The sequence below is a fragment of the Rhagoletis pomonella genome, unplaced genomic scaffold (assembly GCF_013731165.1).
Source record: "Rhagoletis pomonella isolate Grant_MI unplaced genomic scaffold, Rhpom_1.0 Rhpom_scaffold_00009, whole genome shotgun sequence".
In the NCBI taxonomy this organism is placed as follows: domain Eukaryota; kingdom Metazoa; phylum Arthropoda; class Insecta; order Diptera; family Tephritidae; genus Rhagoletis; species Rhagoletis pomonella.
This window is the reverse complement of record NW_023458563.1, coordinates 26,989,243-27,006,599: the sequence shown is the minus strand read 5'-3', so window position 1 is coordinate 27,006,599 and position 17,357 is coordinate 26,989,243. Positions and strand designations below refer to the sequence as shown.

Genomic DNA, 17,357 nt, shown 5'->3' with positions numbered 1-17,357 from the left:
GAATTTCTCCCTGAAAATGAGGATGGGCAATGGAGGGTTACTTCAGAAGTGGGCTATCCCTGATGTTAGTATTAAGTTATGTTCACCCACAGCAATAGAAGATAGGTTAGAAGACTCTAGGACGAATTTAGAGGCAGGTAGCTTAGGTTTAGAAAACGAACTAGCTGTAGTAGAGCTAGGTGTAGAAGATTTTAATCTGGTACTTTGTACTTCAAACTGCGATCAGTTTGATATTGCGGCCCCTTTACAGGAGTCCTTTCTCCCTTTATTTGAAGAACTCCCATGTTTTTCTTCTTTAGGACCAAGAAGCTAGGTCAATACTTGGGCAAAGAAGCACAGTCGTCAGACACAAACAGACGAGTACTTAACCGAAAGGACGAAAGTACAAAGACGATTTAATTAGCAAATAGCAGTAATTAGAATATCTCCGCATCAGGGTGACTCAGTTAGAGACGGAGGTAGAGAGTTTGCGAGAGGGTCGAATTTTGTCTATTCCCGGGGCAGGACGGAAGAAGATAAATCGATGAGCTTCTCGGCAAGTTACCTTCATATCTTGCGATATATGTGAGGAACTGTCTCGTCTAGAACTCCAAAAGGGTATAGATTTGATAGAGAGTTAAAGACATTAGCTCTGGCAGTTAAATTTTTGTCGCCCGTTGCATTTATGTATTTGAAGTCCATATTTAATTGGCCATCCAGAAGAACTCTTGAACAATTCGTTCAAGGTTGGCCAAGAAACCCTGGCTGCAGCTCTAGAAGCATTAAAGCCCTTGGAGTTGAGAAGCCGTGGCTTCACTGACGCCCAGCGGTATGTGTCCATATGCTGTGACGAAATGTCACTGAAGATAAATTTACAATATGAGAGTAGTAGGGATTATATTGTAGGTCTGGAGGATTATGGTGATGAAAATCGTACCTCCAGGGTCGCTTCTAGTGTTCTCACATTTTTCGCCCAAGCAATTGGTGGGGGGAGTCTTGGACTGACCCTCTAGCATATTTTTTTTGTTCACAAATCGTAGAGGAGATGTGATGAAGAAATACATTTTTGAAGCGATAAGGGTGTAATTTTATGCGCTTTTATAGGATCGTAGGTGTTTCTAGGAAGATACCCTTTTTTGAAGTCAATGGTCAAGAAATCTTATACTTTTATGATTCTCCGCATCTTCCAAAAAGTACACGGAACTGCATTGAAAACAAGAAGAATAGAGTCAGTTTTAATGGTAGGTCAGTAGATTGGAATGATATAGTCCATCCGCATGAGCAAGGATCCCTTTCAGATATCAGTTGCACTCATAAATTAACCTCAGCCCATATTAAACCAAAAACTTTGCAAAAAATTAATGTTAAGTTAGCTGCTCAAGTTCTCAGCAATTTTGTGGCAAGCGCAATGCTCGCTTTATATAGCTCGGGACGCTTAAATATTTCTAAGTCTCCAAGTTTTCTTAATACAGCCGAATTTGTCCTTCTTTTCGACAAGTTTTTTAATATTTTTAATAGCATTGTGTTTGGAGCAGTAGGCAATCTAAAGCAACCGTTTTCAGCAACTGCGGAACAAGTTACTTTTCTGGAGGAAGCCGAGCAGTTTCTTAGTTCTTTGAAAGTGCATGATTACCTTGGTCGTGATATCACCAACTCATTCTATTTCATTATGGGGTGGCTACTCAATATTAGTAGTTTCCGACGATTGTGGCGTTTTTGGTCACATAAGGGATTCAATCATTTAATGACTAGAAAATTATGTCAAGATAAATTGGACAACTTTTGTGGTCATATAAGAGCAGGTGGGGCGTTTGATGTGAGAATAACTCCGCAGCGTTTCTCATATCTTTTCAGACAAGCCTGGGGTGTGGTTTATCTTGACTGTGCGAATGATGGCAATTGCGAACTTTTGCCAGCAGATAAATGGGAAGTAGTTTCCAATAGTTTTCTAGAGAGAGCACGTAACGACGATTTAGTCAAAGACACTTCTTGGCAAACTTTTCAAGGCTTGCCTAGACCTGTCATACGCACTCACTTGATATAATCGTTGACCTTGATGAAAGTACTTTTCTTCGTCAAAGCGCCTTTCTATACTTTTGCGGTTACCTTTTATTTTTATTTTAAATACTTCAAACAGCATAATTGTTTGATGCCTTTGCCAAATTTTGAAGATGGACTTACTGAAGCTGATTTTTTGTTCTCCAAGGAGAAGCAATGCAGTAACAGCTATTTAGTTAAGCCTCCAACAGAATTTATCGAATTCATTTCAAAAATGGAGAATATTTATGCGACATTTTAATTCTACTTGTCATAGGATTGGCTTTTCGCAAATCCTCTTTGAAAAGATAGCAGATTTAGAGCCCTACTATTGTTGTGAAAATTGTAACCCTGAAATAATGAAATGTTTGTATATATATAAGAATAAGAACATATTATTTGCTTAACAAATTTTATAAAGAGGCGAAGCAGCCAAATTTTAAAAATACTAAATTTCTGTGTATGACTCATAAATAAGTAAATACATATAGAGAGATTAAGTGTTGTTTTTTTTTATTAATCAACATTTTTTTAGTGTTGCTGAGCTGTGTACCACTATTTTTTTTTAATGATCAAAATTTTTTAGTGTTGCTGAGCTGTGTACCACTATTTTGATGTCTTGAAATGTGATTATCTCTTATTGTTGGCCCCAAGAGCTTGCTTCAATATGCTGATATTCTCTAGATTTACAGTCGCAATATTTTTTTAATATTTTTGCTATACTCTATTACAGTTCATAGAAAGGGATTTACTGTGGGTGATTTTGTAAATATTGTATATAAATTTGTCTTAAGTAGTTTTCTTGTATGTAGTAGTTTTATTAGTCATAGTCGTTTTTTCCAAGTATATTTGTGTAGTTTTTTCGTATTTAGCCCTTACACGTTTATAACTATTCCAAAGCAGTAAAAATGTTTTTTTTGGTTTGTATCTATTTATTTTGGTTTTATTTAACATTAAAGTAATACAACAAAAAAAAAATGTTTATATTTATGTGTTTTTTTAAGGGGACATATATGTCCCTATATGCGTTAAGGTATACATAACAAAATATTTAATTCATAAATTTATTTATAATATAAAAATAAACATTAGTGATATTCAACAAAACAATTAGGTTCTGAAGTGTAACATAAATGAACGTTACATGTTGAGCATGTGTTATTTGTGCGATTCTCAACATGACTTTTTGCACACTGTACGCATCTTTTTCTATTACTCACTTTCACCATTACATGTGAGGGTGTCCCGCGCTTTTGTGCTAGAGAAGCTCGCTTTTTTGTCATAACAGCTGGCGGCAAAGCTCTTTGTCGAGACGAAAAACTGCCAATAAGTGAACGAGCTACTACTTGGCGAAAATCTAGACTTGAAAGCAGACTTCCTTCAACGCGCTTTGCTTCGTACAGCTTGCAATAAATTATATACGAATTATTCATCGCGATATCTAGCAAGTCGAAGAACAATCGTAGGTAGTATTTTATTTTTGCCTTTCTGTCCACTTCGTAACACACATTTTTTTGGTCTATGAGATCGACCGCTCCCATATTTTTATTGTACTTTAAAACAACTTCAGGGCATATTACATTCATCTTCTCACCACTACCTTGAGCCCGCCGCTTGACTGTCGTTTTCGATATGGGAGACAAGAAATTTGTCAATAAAAATACAGCTTTGTTATCCATCCATTTTATGAACGAAATTCCATTGCTACTGGTCGTGAAAATGTCTCCACGTTTCATGTTTTTATCAGCTGGCACGTTTTTTGGAATATTTTTTCTGTTTGAGCGTACTGTTCCACAAGCTTTTATATTCATTTTCGTCAATTCATACTGAAGATTAGGAGAATTGAAAAAATTGTCAAAGTATATTTCACAACCTATACCCTGTAAATCTTTACGCAATTGCAGCACAACCGATTCACCCAATCCAGTTTCAGGGTCGCTATTTTTTTTCCAGTATACAAATCAAACTGAAATAAATAGCCAGTAGAAGAGTCTGCCCTACACCATAGTTTGAATCCCCATTTTATGGGCTTGTTTTTGACATATTGCTTCATTATATTGTGACCTTTGAACTTAACCATATGCTCGTCTATTGCCTGGATTTTGGTATTGGTCATAGCGCTTTGAAAAGCTTGGTTGAAGTGCTCAAGAATGGGGCGTATTTTGAATGCTCTATCATAAGTTGGATCGGTCCTACTCGGTTCATTAGAATTGTCGCTAAAATGTAAGTTTCTACGTATTTCTTCGAAAAGGTTTATAGGCATGACATTAGCAATGTACGGAACTCCCATATCAGGATCTGTAGACCAATAGCTGCGAAATGTGGGTAAGCAATGATACCCCATTACAAAATTCATTCCGAAGAAAGCTTTGACCTCTTCATTACTGATAATAAAACATCGACCGCCTTGTTCAGCATAACGTACTGATTCAGGAACTATAATCTGATCAACTAAGTTTTCGAATCCGGCAACCTTATCGAAAATTTCGACAGGAGTCAGCCCCTCATCAGAAGTGTGGGTGCTATCTCCAATGTTCACTTCACCGAAGTCATATCCATGTTCCTCCAGAAAACAGTGCGGCGAATATGAATTTTTTCGCCAGGTAAAAGATGGGGCAGTAACACTGGGTTGCTGGTTTTCAAGTATGTTGTCTTCTAGAGGCGCTGAATTGGGTTCAATTTCAACAGTAGACAAACCCGCATCCATATCTTGTGCTAAAAATGTTTGGTCCTCTTCGTCAAGGAGCAAACCATCCTCATCGTCGCTGTTGTCAGCCATCAAGACTTCAAAAATTTCTTCTTCCCGCAGCGAAAATTCTCTACGGCGATTTGAAGACATTTTCGGCAGTAAAATATACGAAAATAATAGTCCCAAACTGAAAATAATGGCAAGGCAAAAAATATTAATATTTGGTAGCAAAAGTCGCCTTTGATGCATATAGGGACAACCGTGTCCCTTTGGGGTTTTCCACATAATTTTCTTTACTTTTACCAAGAAAACTCAAAATATGTAATAAAATGATAATTGTGCTTACCAGTGAATATAATTCAAACGAAAAATGGTTGGAAAAAGTCCTTTAGTTAGAATAAAGCAATTTTAAATGTTGATGACTTGCTAAAATGAATTGCACCTATTTTGCTTGGAATCTTTTCACAGATAACGGATTTTTTTGGTGTTGCCAGCGCTAAAACTTTCAAAGGTACAATGAAATTTAGATACAATTATGTAACAAATGTTTTAGTTTGCCAGTATTACTGCAAATCGTGAAAATTATATTGGGACATACGTGTCCCTTATGCGTGAAAGGGTTAAAGGATTTTGCTGTTTCTTAGATTTTCTTATATGCATGCACGTCGTATCTGTAGAAGGTATGGGTGAAAATAGGCCTCCTGGGGAACCGAACACCCAAAAAAAAATCGGTAACGTGCCTTTATTGCAACCTCAGTGGTGGTGTGGAAAAGCATAACTTAAAAAAATTAAGAATATCAATTTTGCTAAAGTAAAATGAATTTCTTTTATTTATGTATGATAAAACCAACAAAAGTTCATAGGCACATAAACAAAAGCGTAGATGGCCTGGAAGCGATTGACTCAAAATTAAGTTAAATACATAAATAATGATCTAACTTTCATTTCTGATGAAATGATCGAAGTTTATGTACATACATATTGCATTTGTTGTTCGCAATTGTTTTAACTGTTGTTACTCCTTTGTTACTAAGTTGGTTTAAGGTGTTACCTAGAATTATAGCCAGGTTAGCGTCTTGGTTACATCCTAATTACCGGTCTTAGGTGTTAGACCAGAAGTTATAATCGGGTAATAGTTATTCGAATTCTTGGTTACCTTTTTTCCTATAAATCCTTTGAAATAAAAAATCCTTTTAAAGTATAAAGCTTTATTTTATTAATAATCAATTATGGCAGGCGTCTCTAAGACATCATCATAACCATTCTACAAAACGTGGTATTAAATAAATGTATGTATAAAGATATTCAAATATAAAAATAATAATATATTAATCAATATACCTTTCTTTTGATATATTAACAATTGGAAATCATTTATAGTGGTTTGGGAAAATGCAGTTTCCTTACAAGTGCAAAATTTTAGGACTATTTCACTGCTTACATATACATGATTTCAAAAGTTGCGAAATTTGCATAAAAATGTTAAGCGATTTCAACGGTATTATGATCAAAAGAAAGGTAGTCGATTTACCTTTCTTTTGATACATACTAGCTCTTGTAGATCGTTTATAGTGGTTCACAAAAATGGAGTTTTATTGCAACTTTGCGAAATTTGAGGACCTTTTCACTGTTTACATATAAATTATTTCAAAAGGAGCGAAATTTGCACAATAATGTTAAGCGATTTAAATGGTTTTATAATCAAAAGAAAGGTAATCGATTTACCTTTCTTTTAATATATATTAACAGTTGGAAATCATTTATAGTTCAAGAAAATGCACTTTTCTAAAAACTTTGCAACATTTTAGGAGTTTTTCATTGCTTACATGTATGTTTTATGCCTCGTTGTAATTCGCTAACGCCGTTAATCTGTGGTATACTACTGTTTGTAGTCGCTGATGGCATTGGATTTGGTGATGGCGTGGATGGTGTTGGTGGTGAATGTCAAATCTGTAAACAAACAAAAATATCAATTAAAATTTATAAACATATGAAAAAATCTCAATGTATACCTTTAGAATATGACTATGTCGATGATGTTTGCAATTTAAAAGAAAAAACTATAGACATGCTTTCATCATAAGGGAGTGTCTCATTTTTGCTAAGGGAGATATTTTAATTTGCCTTCAGTAGCGCTTCATTTATATCATCGAGCCTTAAACATAGTATAATATTAAGTTGAAAAGGTGAATGCAATAAAATAGCTTATTATTGTGGTTGTTGTTGATGTAAAACCGACTGAGGCGGGGCTTCGTAATGCGGCTACCACAACAAGAACCACAACTATTCACTGTAAAGGGCCTGCTCGAGGCACGTAATAACAGTACCAACACTGCAGTGCTGATGAAAATTTGCAAGATGGTTCCAACTTCTTAATTGGTAAAATTGGTACAGTATATTTTGCTTTGCTGCGTCTATGCTTAAGTGCACATTTAAGATACCTACCCCAAAATGCGCATCAAAAGCATTATTTTTAACATTTATAAGGAAACTGCTCCGATAGATGCACTCAACATACCTGCACATTGGCGATACCTACCTTAAAAATTGTGCGACTAGTATCAATTATCAATGAAAGTATTACGTTTACCTGCACTGGCCCTACAATTACCTAATTTTACAACCTTTTATTTATTTTACTCATCTCGCAGAACAACGAAAATGGCTATCAATTTATGTAGTTATATAGATAATTGATAACATTCGGTAAAAATTTCGCTTGCAGTAATTTCTACATGGTAAGTGCTCCGCCAATATTTGGTTTCATAGGGATTCGGATACCTTCCACATTGAAGTAGTAAAGAAAATTCGCTTAAGTGCCTTTTTCGGTTACGTGCACAAGTTTTTCGTGCAAAGAAGGATGTGCAGCTAAGCAAAATATACTGTATTTGGAAAACTGTATACCTTTAATTAAAATCCCATGAATTTCGCCATCGCTAATCGAAATTTCGCATCAAAGATCAGGAAACTGCTTTGGCCACCAGTTCATATTGCACCAATACAACTTATTGTCCAAAGAAGATTGGCTGCAGTTGATTATAAGACAAGAATGATAGTGCACTTCACCAATGCATTAAAATGTCGCTCTGGAAAGAAATATATATTAATTTATATGTTTTCTTAAAAATAAATGCAAATTTACATAATTTTTCCACCGACAGGCACGAATATGATGTTCAAAACAGAAACAATGACAACGAATTTCCCACACATTGTTGTATTTTAGCGCCAAACGATAAGTTTCACAAATATTTTAAATTATTGCCTGGAACATGCACATTTTTCGTTATTATTGGAAGTGCAAGACTCGGCATGTATTTTAATGACTTATTTAATCAATTCAAAAGAATAAAAACACATTTTTCTAGATTATTTCTCATTATACATTTCAAAGTTTTTTTCTGAAACTTTAATGCAACTCTGTGCGGGGAATGAGAAAATTGAAAATTGCAATCGCATATTTTATCCAACCAAAAACCTTTTTGTATAACTATACCAGGAAATATACGACACCAGCTTGTACCATCAGGCTCGAAGCATATAACTTACCAGCATGCTGGTACAATATTTATGTCTTTACAAATGAGGTCGAGGAAGGAACCGAAATTTCATAATTTTTCTACCATTTTGTTAAACATTTTTTTGTAATTCACAACTGCAATATCGTGAACTTTGACTCATATAGTGCAAGAAATTTTCGCCAAAATACTTTTTACTTAGAAAATTGACCCAATTTTACTACTCACGACACCAGCATGCTGGTACAATCACACCACAAGAACATACACGGTCGATCGGCTTGATGGGCTATTTAACAAATAAAGCGTATTAAGGACCGTAAAATTATCTATTCTAAACTATAGTTAAATCGTTAATAGATAAGTTGACAGCCCTAACACTTTTACAGTATGTAGGTATACAATACATATATGTATATATATCAGTCTTTCTTAGCTTAAAAATTATTTATAAAAATTAAAAATCTTACATAAATGAAAAAATGAGATCAAATGAAGCATATACAACCTTTTCATGCCAGGCAACACTGATACTAATGCAGCGTTTTTGCTGCATTTAAAATGCAACATTTAGCACCTTCGAACATATGTTTTCGAAGAGCGTCAATGCTATCGCATTTAGCAAATGTACATTTACGGGAGTTCGAAATCGTATGCTTTTGACAAACAGCCGTGTTCCAGTCGCTTATTCAGATCCGTATCTATTACGATCAATTCTCACGCAGAAGATAATGTGCAAAAAACCCTACTGAAAAGGAAAAAATACATTTTAAACCAAAAATTCAATATAAAAACTTGAATTGTTTTAACCATAACCGAACATTTGTTTGTGTGTATATTCATTTGTCGGTGCTGTCAATTAAAATTTCCTCACTTAATTAGGAAACAAAACAAACAGATTTCTTCACAAATTGATCCAGATTTCTATCAGCATCACATCGATGTTGAATTGGCGTAACTTTTCTTTATCCAAATAATGTAAAATAATAAATGAAATCTCGATCGGCGATCACTGAAACGCAGCTAGCCACTGTATACGCGAAAAAGCAATGTTGCCACTTTTTCTCATTAAACCATGTTCGAATCGTGGAGATTTTGGAAGATCACAGGGTTGCTTTTAGCATTTAGATTCTTAATGCAAAAATGGAGTTGCATTTAGTTGCATTTAGGCGACGAATTTTGTATGGATAAATGTACATTTAGAGTAGCATTTAGAGCTAAATGCGCTAAATGTGCTTTTACGCGTAAGCAAAAACAGCCCATAACCCATTAACACAATTCAATGAGTCAGACTGTGTGCGTTGAAAGCACCGCTGAGCGGAGTTAGAACTCCGGCGTGCCTAAATCGGAGTAAATCGCAGTAGAATATAAAATTCCGTAAATTTTTTATACATTATTCGTTTACGTACATATATTGACATAGATGTATACACATACAAGTTGGTAATACAATAATTTATAATTTTTTTAATAACCTAACGTATGCTTCTGTTAGGCTATCTTTGTCGTCCCATCATAGTTGCGGTATCGTCTCGCCAGAAATTTTGAGCCGAGCACATGCATTTAAAAAGAGATCTGCACACTTGTCGTTATCGGCTAGCTATCGGCAAATCGTAGAAGATGCAGAAACGGATAAGTACGGCACTGTCGTTTGCTAATCGTTGTACACGCATTGTTTGTTTACATTTTATGGGGAAAAAATATTGAAAAAGTTAATATTTGCAATAAAATTGCATAAAAATGAGTTTTTTGCATAAAATCTGTGGAAATTATTAAAAGTGGATAATGACAATAAATTCAATAAATGTGAGAGTTTTAACGATAAAATATGACGAAATTGTAAAAAGTGTCAGCGTGCGTGCACAAAACAGGTTTCAGGAAAAGAAAACATGAGATGATTTATTTTGGAACGAATTTCCGTCATCCCTTGTCAAGTTTGGTTTGCAGACAAACCGGTTTCGGCATTGTGCCATCTTCAGTGTCATTTTTCGTTCAGAACGAACTGTTTGTCTGCAAAGCAAACTTGACAAGGGATGACGGAAATTCGTTCCAAAATAAATCATCTTACCACCCTGTCGGAAAAATGAACCAACACCAACACACAAAACAAGAGATATTACTGAAAAATTATGTCCAGAATTGTTGCAGCACAGTCCATATTTTAAAAATTGCAGTTTTTTGTAAATATTTCGGGAAAATATCAAACAGAAAAACAGAAAATACCTGCTTCAAATGAATTTTTAGACGCCAAATGAATTGAAATATCATGACCGAATGTGCGAAAGTGTAATCGTCATGTAATCATTGCATCATGATTATGACGATGGAGCGACTATGATTGGATGACCAATGTGCAGAAAGCCTTAGTTGTAAAACGGGAGACAAAACGATTTCGTGTTTTTTTTTAGGTTTAGACACTGCAATAGGTGAACTTTATTTTTGAAAGAAAATTGAAGTAGATTCAGCAATCCGGTTTTACTCCGATCATGGTTGATTAATACGGGTTATAAACGGGCTCGCTTGTCTGCATAAAAAGCCTTTATATACATTAACTCATGAATTTTCCTCTTTCAAATGCGCATAAGCAGCCGAACAAATGCACGAAATTTTTGGGAACTAACTCGGATCAGAGGAATTTTCGATGACAACACTTGCAGAAATGGCCAGCTGTTTTTTGTACAAGTAAGCAAACAAAGCAAGGGAGTTTCGCGGCCGTGGTAGCCAAGTAGGGAAAGTTGTGTGCTACAAGCCTGTAGGTGCCAGGTTCGATCCTCAGTTGAAGCGATTGCCAAAAAATTATTATTTTTTTAATTTTTGGTTTGGTTTTTTTAAATTATATTTGATTTATATATTTAATTTTACTCTTTAATTGTAATTTTGCTCTTCTTCTAACTACATACTGGAATATGCAGTACGTAACAAATTATTCTTAAAATGATCTCCTATTTCATTCGACTCAGCTAAGGTTTCAAGAGAAAGTTATTGACGCTTTATCCAGTTATAGGGACTATTAGTGAAATTTTCTAATTACTTGCACTTGGAAAATTCGGAAATTTTTTGCTTCGCATGAATGTGATAATAAGAAAAAAAATCTACTACGGGAATTTAGTTTTTCCCGATTTTAAGAGTGATGTACTCCTAAATCGTATTTTAGCAGTCCGAACAGTGACCACTCACTCACTCTCACGACGATTTCATATAAAACGGAATGTTACTAACATGTTACTATCTTGACGATGCCAACGATGCACAGTGTTTCGACTATATGGAGGCAGGTAGAAAAAAGTCATGGTGACAGGGAATAGTAAAAGTCATAAGTACCAAATTTTACATTATTTACTCACCACCCTTCTTCACGAACGATACATTTCCAAAAAATACGGCAATGGGCGCGATACCGACTAATCAGTTTAGTTGCATTTGGCGCTGAACCCATTACAGAAAGTGATTCTTTTTCAACAGTAATTAATTATCTAAATGTGGTGGAATATTCAGATGAAGGTATTTATCATTTATTTGGTATTTTCCTATTTTCCTACCAAAAAATTTACTTTGAAATGTAGATGCTAAAAGCGCAGTTACCCACAGACGTAAAAACGGAGAACGTGTCAGCTGACACGATCTATCTTATGGGATCTGCGTGTTAACAAAAACTCACCACCGCATGACCGTGCCGTAGACGTTGCTTCTCTCTCTTTCTATCAACAGCATGCTTGATATATATAAATTAAACTAATATTTTAGAGAATTTTATGTAGTTTTCGAATATATAATTTGATCTTTGCGCGGGACTTTGCAAATATATGTAATTTTTGATTTTCTTAATTTTTGATTTTCAGCTTCTTTTTGCATAATTTAGCGAAAAGAATTTTTCGAACAATGAAAAAATACCACCATATATTGGGAAAAGCGAGTATTGACACCTAAGTCATTTTATTGTATAACCTTTATTTTCTGAGAGTGGAAAGCAGGAAACAAAAATGACCCGAAATTCCATCACATTTAATGACTGGGCCAACATTTTTTGTGAGTTTTGAACGTTATAGTAATCCAATCTTATATTTAGGTTTTTCTAATAAAATAAAGACTACAAACTAAATTTCATCGAAATCGGATGGGATTTAATGTTTCCGCCCACAAGAGTAGAGGGCGTGGCAATTGTTCCATCTTTAAAAAATTTCATAATTCTCATTTTCTAAGTAAAACTAGAGCACATGTCAAGTTTCAGTGAAATCGGTGCAGGTGTACTATTATATCCACCTGCCTCCATATAGTCGAAACACTGTGCGATGCTAAATTTATAGTTAAGTAGCGTGTACTTGCCGCATCGGCATCGCCGATTATTAATATGTTACCTTTTTATGTAATCGTGCAGCTCCCTAGTATGTATGTATGTAGGATGGCCTTTTACGTTATTCTGTTTAATATCGTTTATTGATCGAATAAACTACAAAGTACACATTACACATTTTATTAATTTACTTGGTTATAAGGTTAGCCTCTTCTAGAAATAACTACGCTTTCCAGCCTTTACAATCGTAAGTGAAATCGCGTCCGTTGTCTCCGAGTGTGCGTATTTGAGTGAGTGTCCGTTTTTTCAATTTTTGTAATTGTCCCTTCCCTTCGTTCGGTCAGTTATGTTCGCTTCATTGGTTGCGCAGTGTTGCGTCTGCTTGTGCGTGGTCAGGGTTGCTTAATGGCATTGTTTTCCGTACCGTGCATCGTCCGTATGGTCCGAAAAACTTAGGTCCCAGTCTAAGTGAGCTCGCGAATTGTGTACTCTTGATGGCCACCAATTCATTCACTTTATACTTTGTTGCTTCTTTTCTCTTAGCATCAAAATTCCTACGGTTTTCTTTCTGAATATTTTCTATATTCTCCTGTGCTTCTCTTCGCATATTCTCTTTCCCTATCTAATTCACCCATTGCTTCACTTTCTAGAAATTCTCTTAAATCTGATATAGCCTTTGTCTTCATCTCGACTCCGGTTAATAGTTTGAAAGGTGATACCCCCGTACTTCGTAGTGGCGTTGAAATAGATGGCCTTACTTTGCCATCAAGTGCTTAGCCTTATATAGATTGTGCTGTGGACAGAGCTCTCAAGAAAGCCGCCTATCCAATCTAATCTTGTCTTGTCACTATGGGTGAGTGCCAAAGAGCAAGTTAGATTTATTAAAATGAAAAGTGTTTATGTTTTATTAGGTTTTAAAATCAACAGTGTTTATTGAATGATTTTCAGTAACTGAACTACTTATGAACTTACTTCTACTTATATAGCGTTGAAAACAATATGCAATCGATGACTAACACATTTGGTAAATGTGTCAAACTATTTTGGTTTCAATTGCTTTTGGACCTTCCACTTGGGTTTGTCTTGTGATCATATGTCATCGCATACGCTGCAAAGAAATGCAATAAAAGAATGAACGTTAAAGGGTTTATGACCCCAGAACGGTCATATGTCTGTTTGGCTTATCGTTTGGTTATTGTTTCCACGTTTACCTACTTTTGACGAAAGTCACTAAAGCGTGTTATTTAACGCCTGCTGCACTTGGTCCAGGTATCTGTACCAACTTGTTGGTGTTTCCGAGCATATCTTGGCCTGCATCGGTATAATTATTCGGTGAATTCGTTCCACCTGACCGTTCCCTCTCGGTACCCCCGTGGCAATCATCAGATGCTGATTCGACTCGTTTTCGAAGTACAATTTGAACGAGTTTGACGTGAAAGCCGCGCCTCTATGCGATATGATACGTTTAAGGTTTCCGAAAATGGAAGATTGCTTTGTTAGTTTGTCGGTTACTACGAGTTGGATATAGCCATACAAATTTTGAAAACGAGTCGACTACAATAAAAATATAGCAATGCCTGTTACTGGTTTTCTCCATTGGCCCTACGTGGTCCACATGGTGGGTTCCAAGTGGTCGATCCTCCTTACATATAGCTTCCAAGAACCCTTCTGGCTTACCGGCCTTCGTTTCTGTGATTATGCACTCGATCCAACTTCTTACCACCTTCATAGCCTTTGCCATCAACTTCGGAATAAAGAATGTCTTTTCTACGGCTTCCTGCGTTAGCTTCACCGAAGGTTCCTTAACGGGATCTTTGTATAGTATTCCATGTTTCAAATATAAGTCTTCATAATTGTCTTTTTCCAATATCGTAATCACCGCACGCGTCCATTCGTCCTCCGCCTGTGCTTGTTGCAGTCTGAATTTTAGCGAATCCTTGAGCAACAGGCATGATACTCTGCTAAGAGCATCTACATGCCTCATTTTACTACCGGAACGAAGTTCTATTTTGTAGGTAAAATCTTGTAGGAAAAGAGCCCACCGCGATATCCTCACTGGCACGTCCTTTTTACGCATTGTCATTATGAACGCGTTACAATCTGTTATTATTTTGAACGGAATGCCAAGTAGGTACACGCGCCATTTCTTCAGCGCCGAGATGGTCGCCAGGACTTCTAGTTCATATGAGTGATAACGCTCTTCAGCTTCCGTAGTTTTCCTGCTCATGTACTGTATCGGATGAAATTACTGGTCCTCGCTGTCCCTTTGCAGCAACACCGCTCAGTATGCGTGCTTGGATGCATCCGTATGCACCTCGGTAACCGCCTGGGGGTTGTACAAGGGCAGTACTGGTGCAATGGCTAATGCAACTTTCAACTGTAGAAATGCTACTTCCTGTTCTCCTCCGAAAACGAACTTTTCACCTTGACGTAGGAGATCCGACAACGGTTTAGCGACCCCAGCATATCCCTCGATGAAATGATACGGTGAAAGTATGATGTCAACCCTAAAAATCTCTGAACGCTCTTACGATCCGTTGGTGTTGGGAAACTCTCCACCGTAGCAGTTTTCGCTTTCGAATACCTAATCGTACCGCCCTCGACAATGTACCCTAGAAAGTCCACGCTCTCTCTGAGAAACTGACATTTTTCTACTTAATTATCAAATTGAAATCTTGTGCCCTACTGAGAACAATTTTCAGTTTGGTGATACCTTCATCTTTGTCCTTGGCGGGAATGATAAGGTCACCCATGTATGAAACCAAAGTACCGTTTTCTAGTAAGTCCCTGAACACAACAAATATGTAACGCGAGAACATAGCAGGCGAGTTGCTTATGCCAAACGGAACGTACAGGAACTCCTATTGGTCTTGGTGGGTCACAAACGAGGTGTATCTCCTTGATTCGGCTGCTAAGGGTACATGGAAAAATCCATTCACCAAGTCCAGAGTAGTGAACACACGTGCACTTTTTAGCTTCTCCACAACGTCGTCGATCAAAGGCATAGGAACATCTATAATCGCAGCATAACCTTTTGCTTCCATCTTTTTTTCCTGCTTAAACTACTGGAGAAGCGTACTCCGACGAACTTGGTTGGATAATTCCATCCCTCAACCATTCGGTCATATGACATTCGTCTTGGGCCTTGGTATAATGGAACCTCATCAATTAGAGAGATCTTCATCTTAACTGGTGATTCGTGCAGTTTACGCGGCCTATAATTTTCGATTAATGCCTTCATTTCAAATGCTTGCGCTCTATTGGGATGTGATAAATCTATATCGACATCTCCTTTCCCTGAAGGATCCACAGCCAAGCATAAGTTTCGGAACTCTTACTCTTTTGCTTGAACTCTACATAATCTTCCGACACAACTAGATTAATCTGCTTAAGCACATTAATACCAATAATGGCTTCGTAAATAATGTCGAGCTCCCCAACTACATGGAACACTACATCTAAGACTACTTCATCAGCTTCTAGTTCAAGACCAAAACTTCCTAATGTGCGTAATACACTGTCGCCGATGCCTTTGAGCTCATGTCTTTCATTAGACAACTCGATTTCACCCAGCATCATCATACGTCATACCACATCAAACACAAGTCGCACCCAGTATCCAACAAAGCTGAACACGTATAGCCTTTACACGTCAAATACTTAAAAATTGCACATCCTGCCGACTTGATACGCGGTATTGCCCCTAGCATGTTTACCCTTCCGCTGCGTTGTTTCGGCTTGCTTTGCCCCTTTGTACAATCAGCAGCACGATGTCCTGGTTGACCACACTCAAAACATGTTGGTTTTCGTTGGCAATTTCGCGCCAAATGATCACTAGCCCCACACTGAAAACACTTTCGTAATCCGCTTTGCTGAGCGTTATGATTAACTTTGTCTTTCAGTTCGCGGTAATTTTGAGATGACTTAGAACTGGGTTGATGCCCTGACCTTCTCATAGACTACGATCTGCTCTTTTAATTCTGCAATGGTCTTAGCTTGATAAAAGTTGCACTTGTTGGCTCTGCTATCATACCTTCATACTTTCGACAAAGTACCCTATCAAGCTCCTATCGTCTAAATTTATACCAATTTCCGTTAAGCTGTATAAATATTCCCCATAGCTTTCAGTCGGGCGCTTATTACGGTTTCGAATCATTCCATGTACGTCGATTGATGCTGCTACCGTACCGAACTCTCCTATTAGAGATCGCTTTAATGAGCCCCAATCCACAACGCCTCGTTGGCTACGAACAAAAATATTTGCTGCACCTTTCAGCAATTGCTTGCTGTAAATATATTTTTGTAAGTCGTCCCACTGTACGGCAGTTGCGTTATCCTCGAAATCTTCGAGCCACTCTTCAACTGACGGATAACCTAAACCACTGAAAAGTTTTAACGACCCCTCGATATCCCGAAGCGTGAAAGACGGGCGCGAGGATACCCCAGTATGTGACACGGTACTATGAATTGAATCGCTATCTTCAGCAGAGCCATCCTCATCACCCACGGTCACGCCAAAATGTTCGCACAACCGGTCTTGTATAATCGCTTTCCGACCAGTCGTTGACAGATTCAAACCCGCCAATTTTTCGTTCAATTCGTTAACGGTCAGTCTGAAAATTTGTTCGCGGTCCATGTCGGTCGGTTCGGAAATACACAAATCAAACAAAATGTAAAGGCAATAAAATATTACAGTGTATGTATATGTATATGTTAAAGGCTTTAAAGCTATTTTAATTAAACGCCATTAATGGCTTTACTTCACGTTTCACAAATTAAATGCGAAAATGTAAGCTAACAATAACAATATGTACGTGTGTACGCTTACTAATGTTATTATTTT

The 17,357-nt window shown here is 36.8% G+C and overlaps 1 protein-coding gene across 9 annotated transcripts in view; it reads right to left on the bottom strand.

Annotated features, from left to right (window-relative positions):
- The window catches only part of LOC118745678 (neprilysin-3), a gene marked incomplete at its 3' end in the record, with an annotated part of 330,193 nt that overhangs the window by 136,689 nt on the left and 176,147 nt on the right, over positions 1 to 17,357 (bottom strand). Inside the window, 2 exon segments of one of the 9 annotated variants that reach the window (XM_036479255.1) lie at positions 6,532 to 6,655; positions 6,718 to 6,895. Coding sequence (XP_036335148.1) covers positions 6,532 to 6,610 — 79 coding nt within the window. 9 annotated transcript variants of the gene reach the window in all.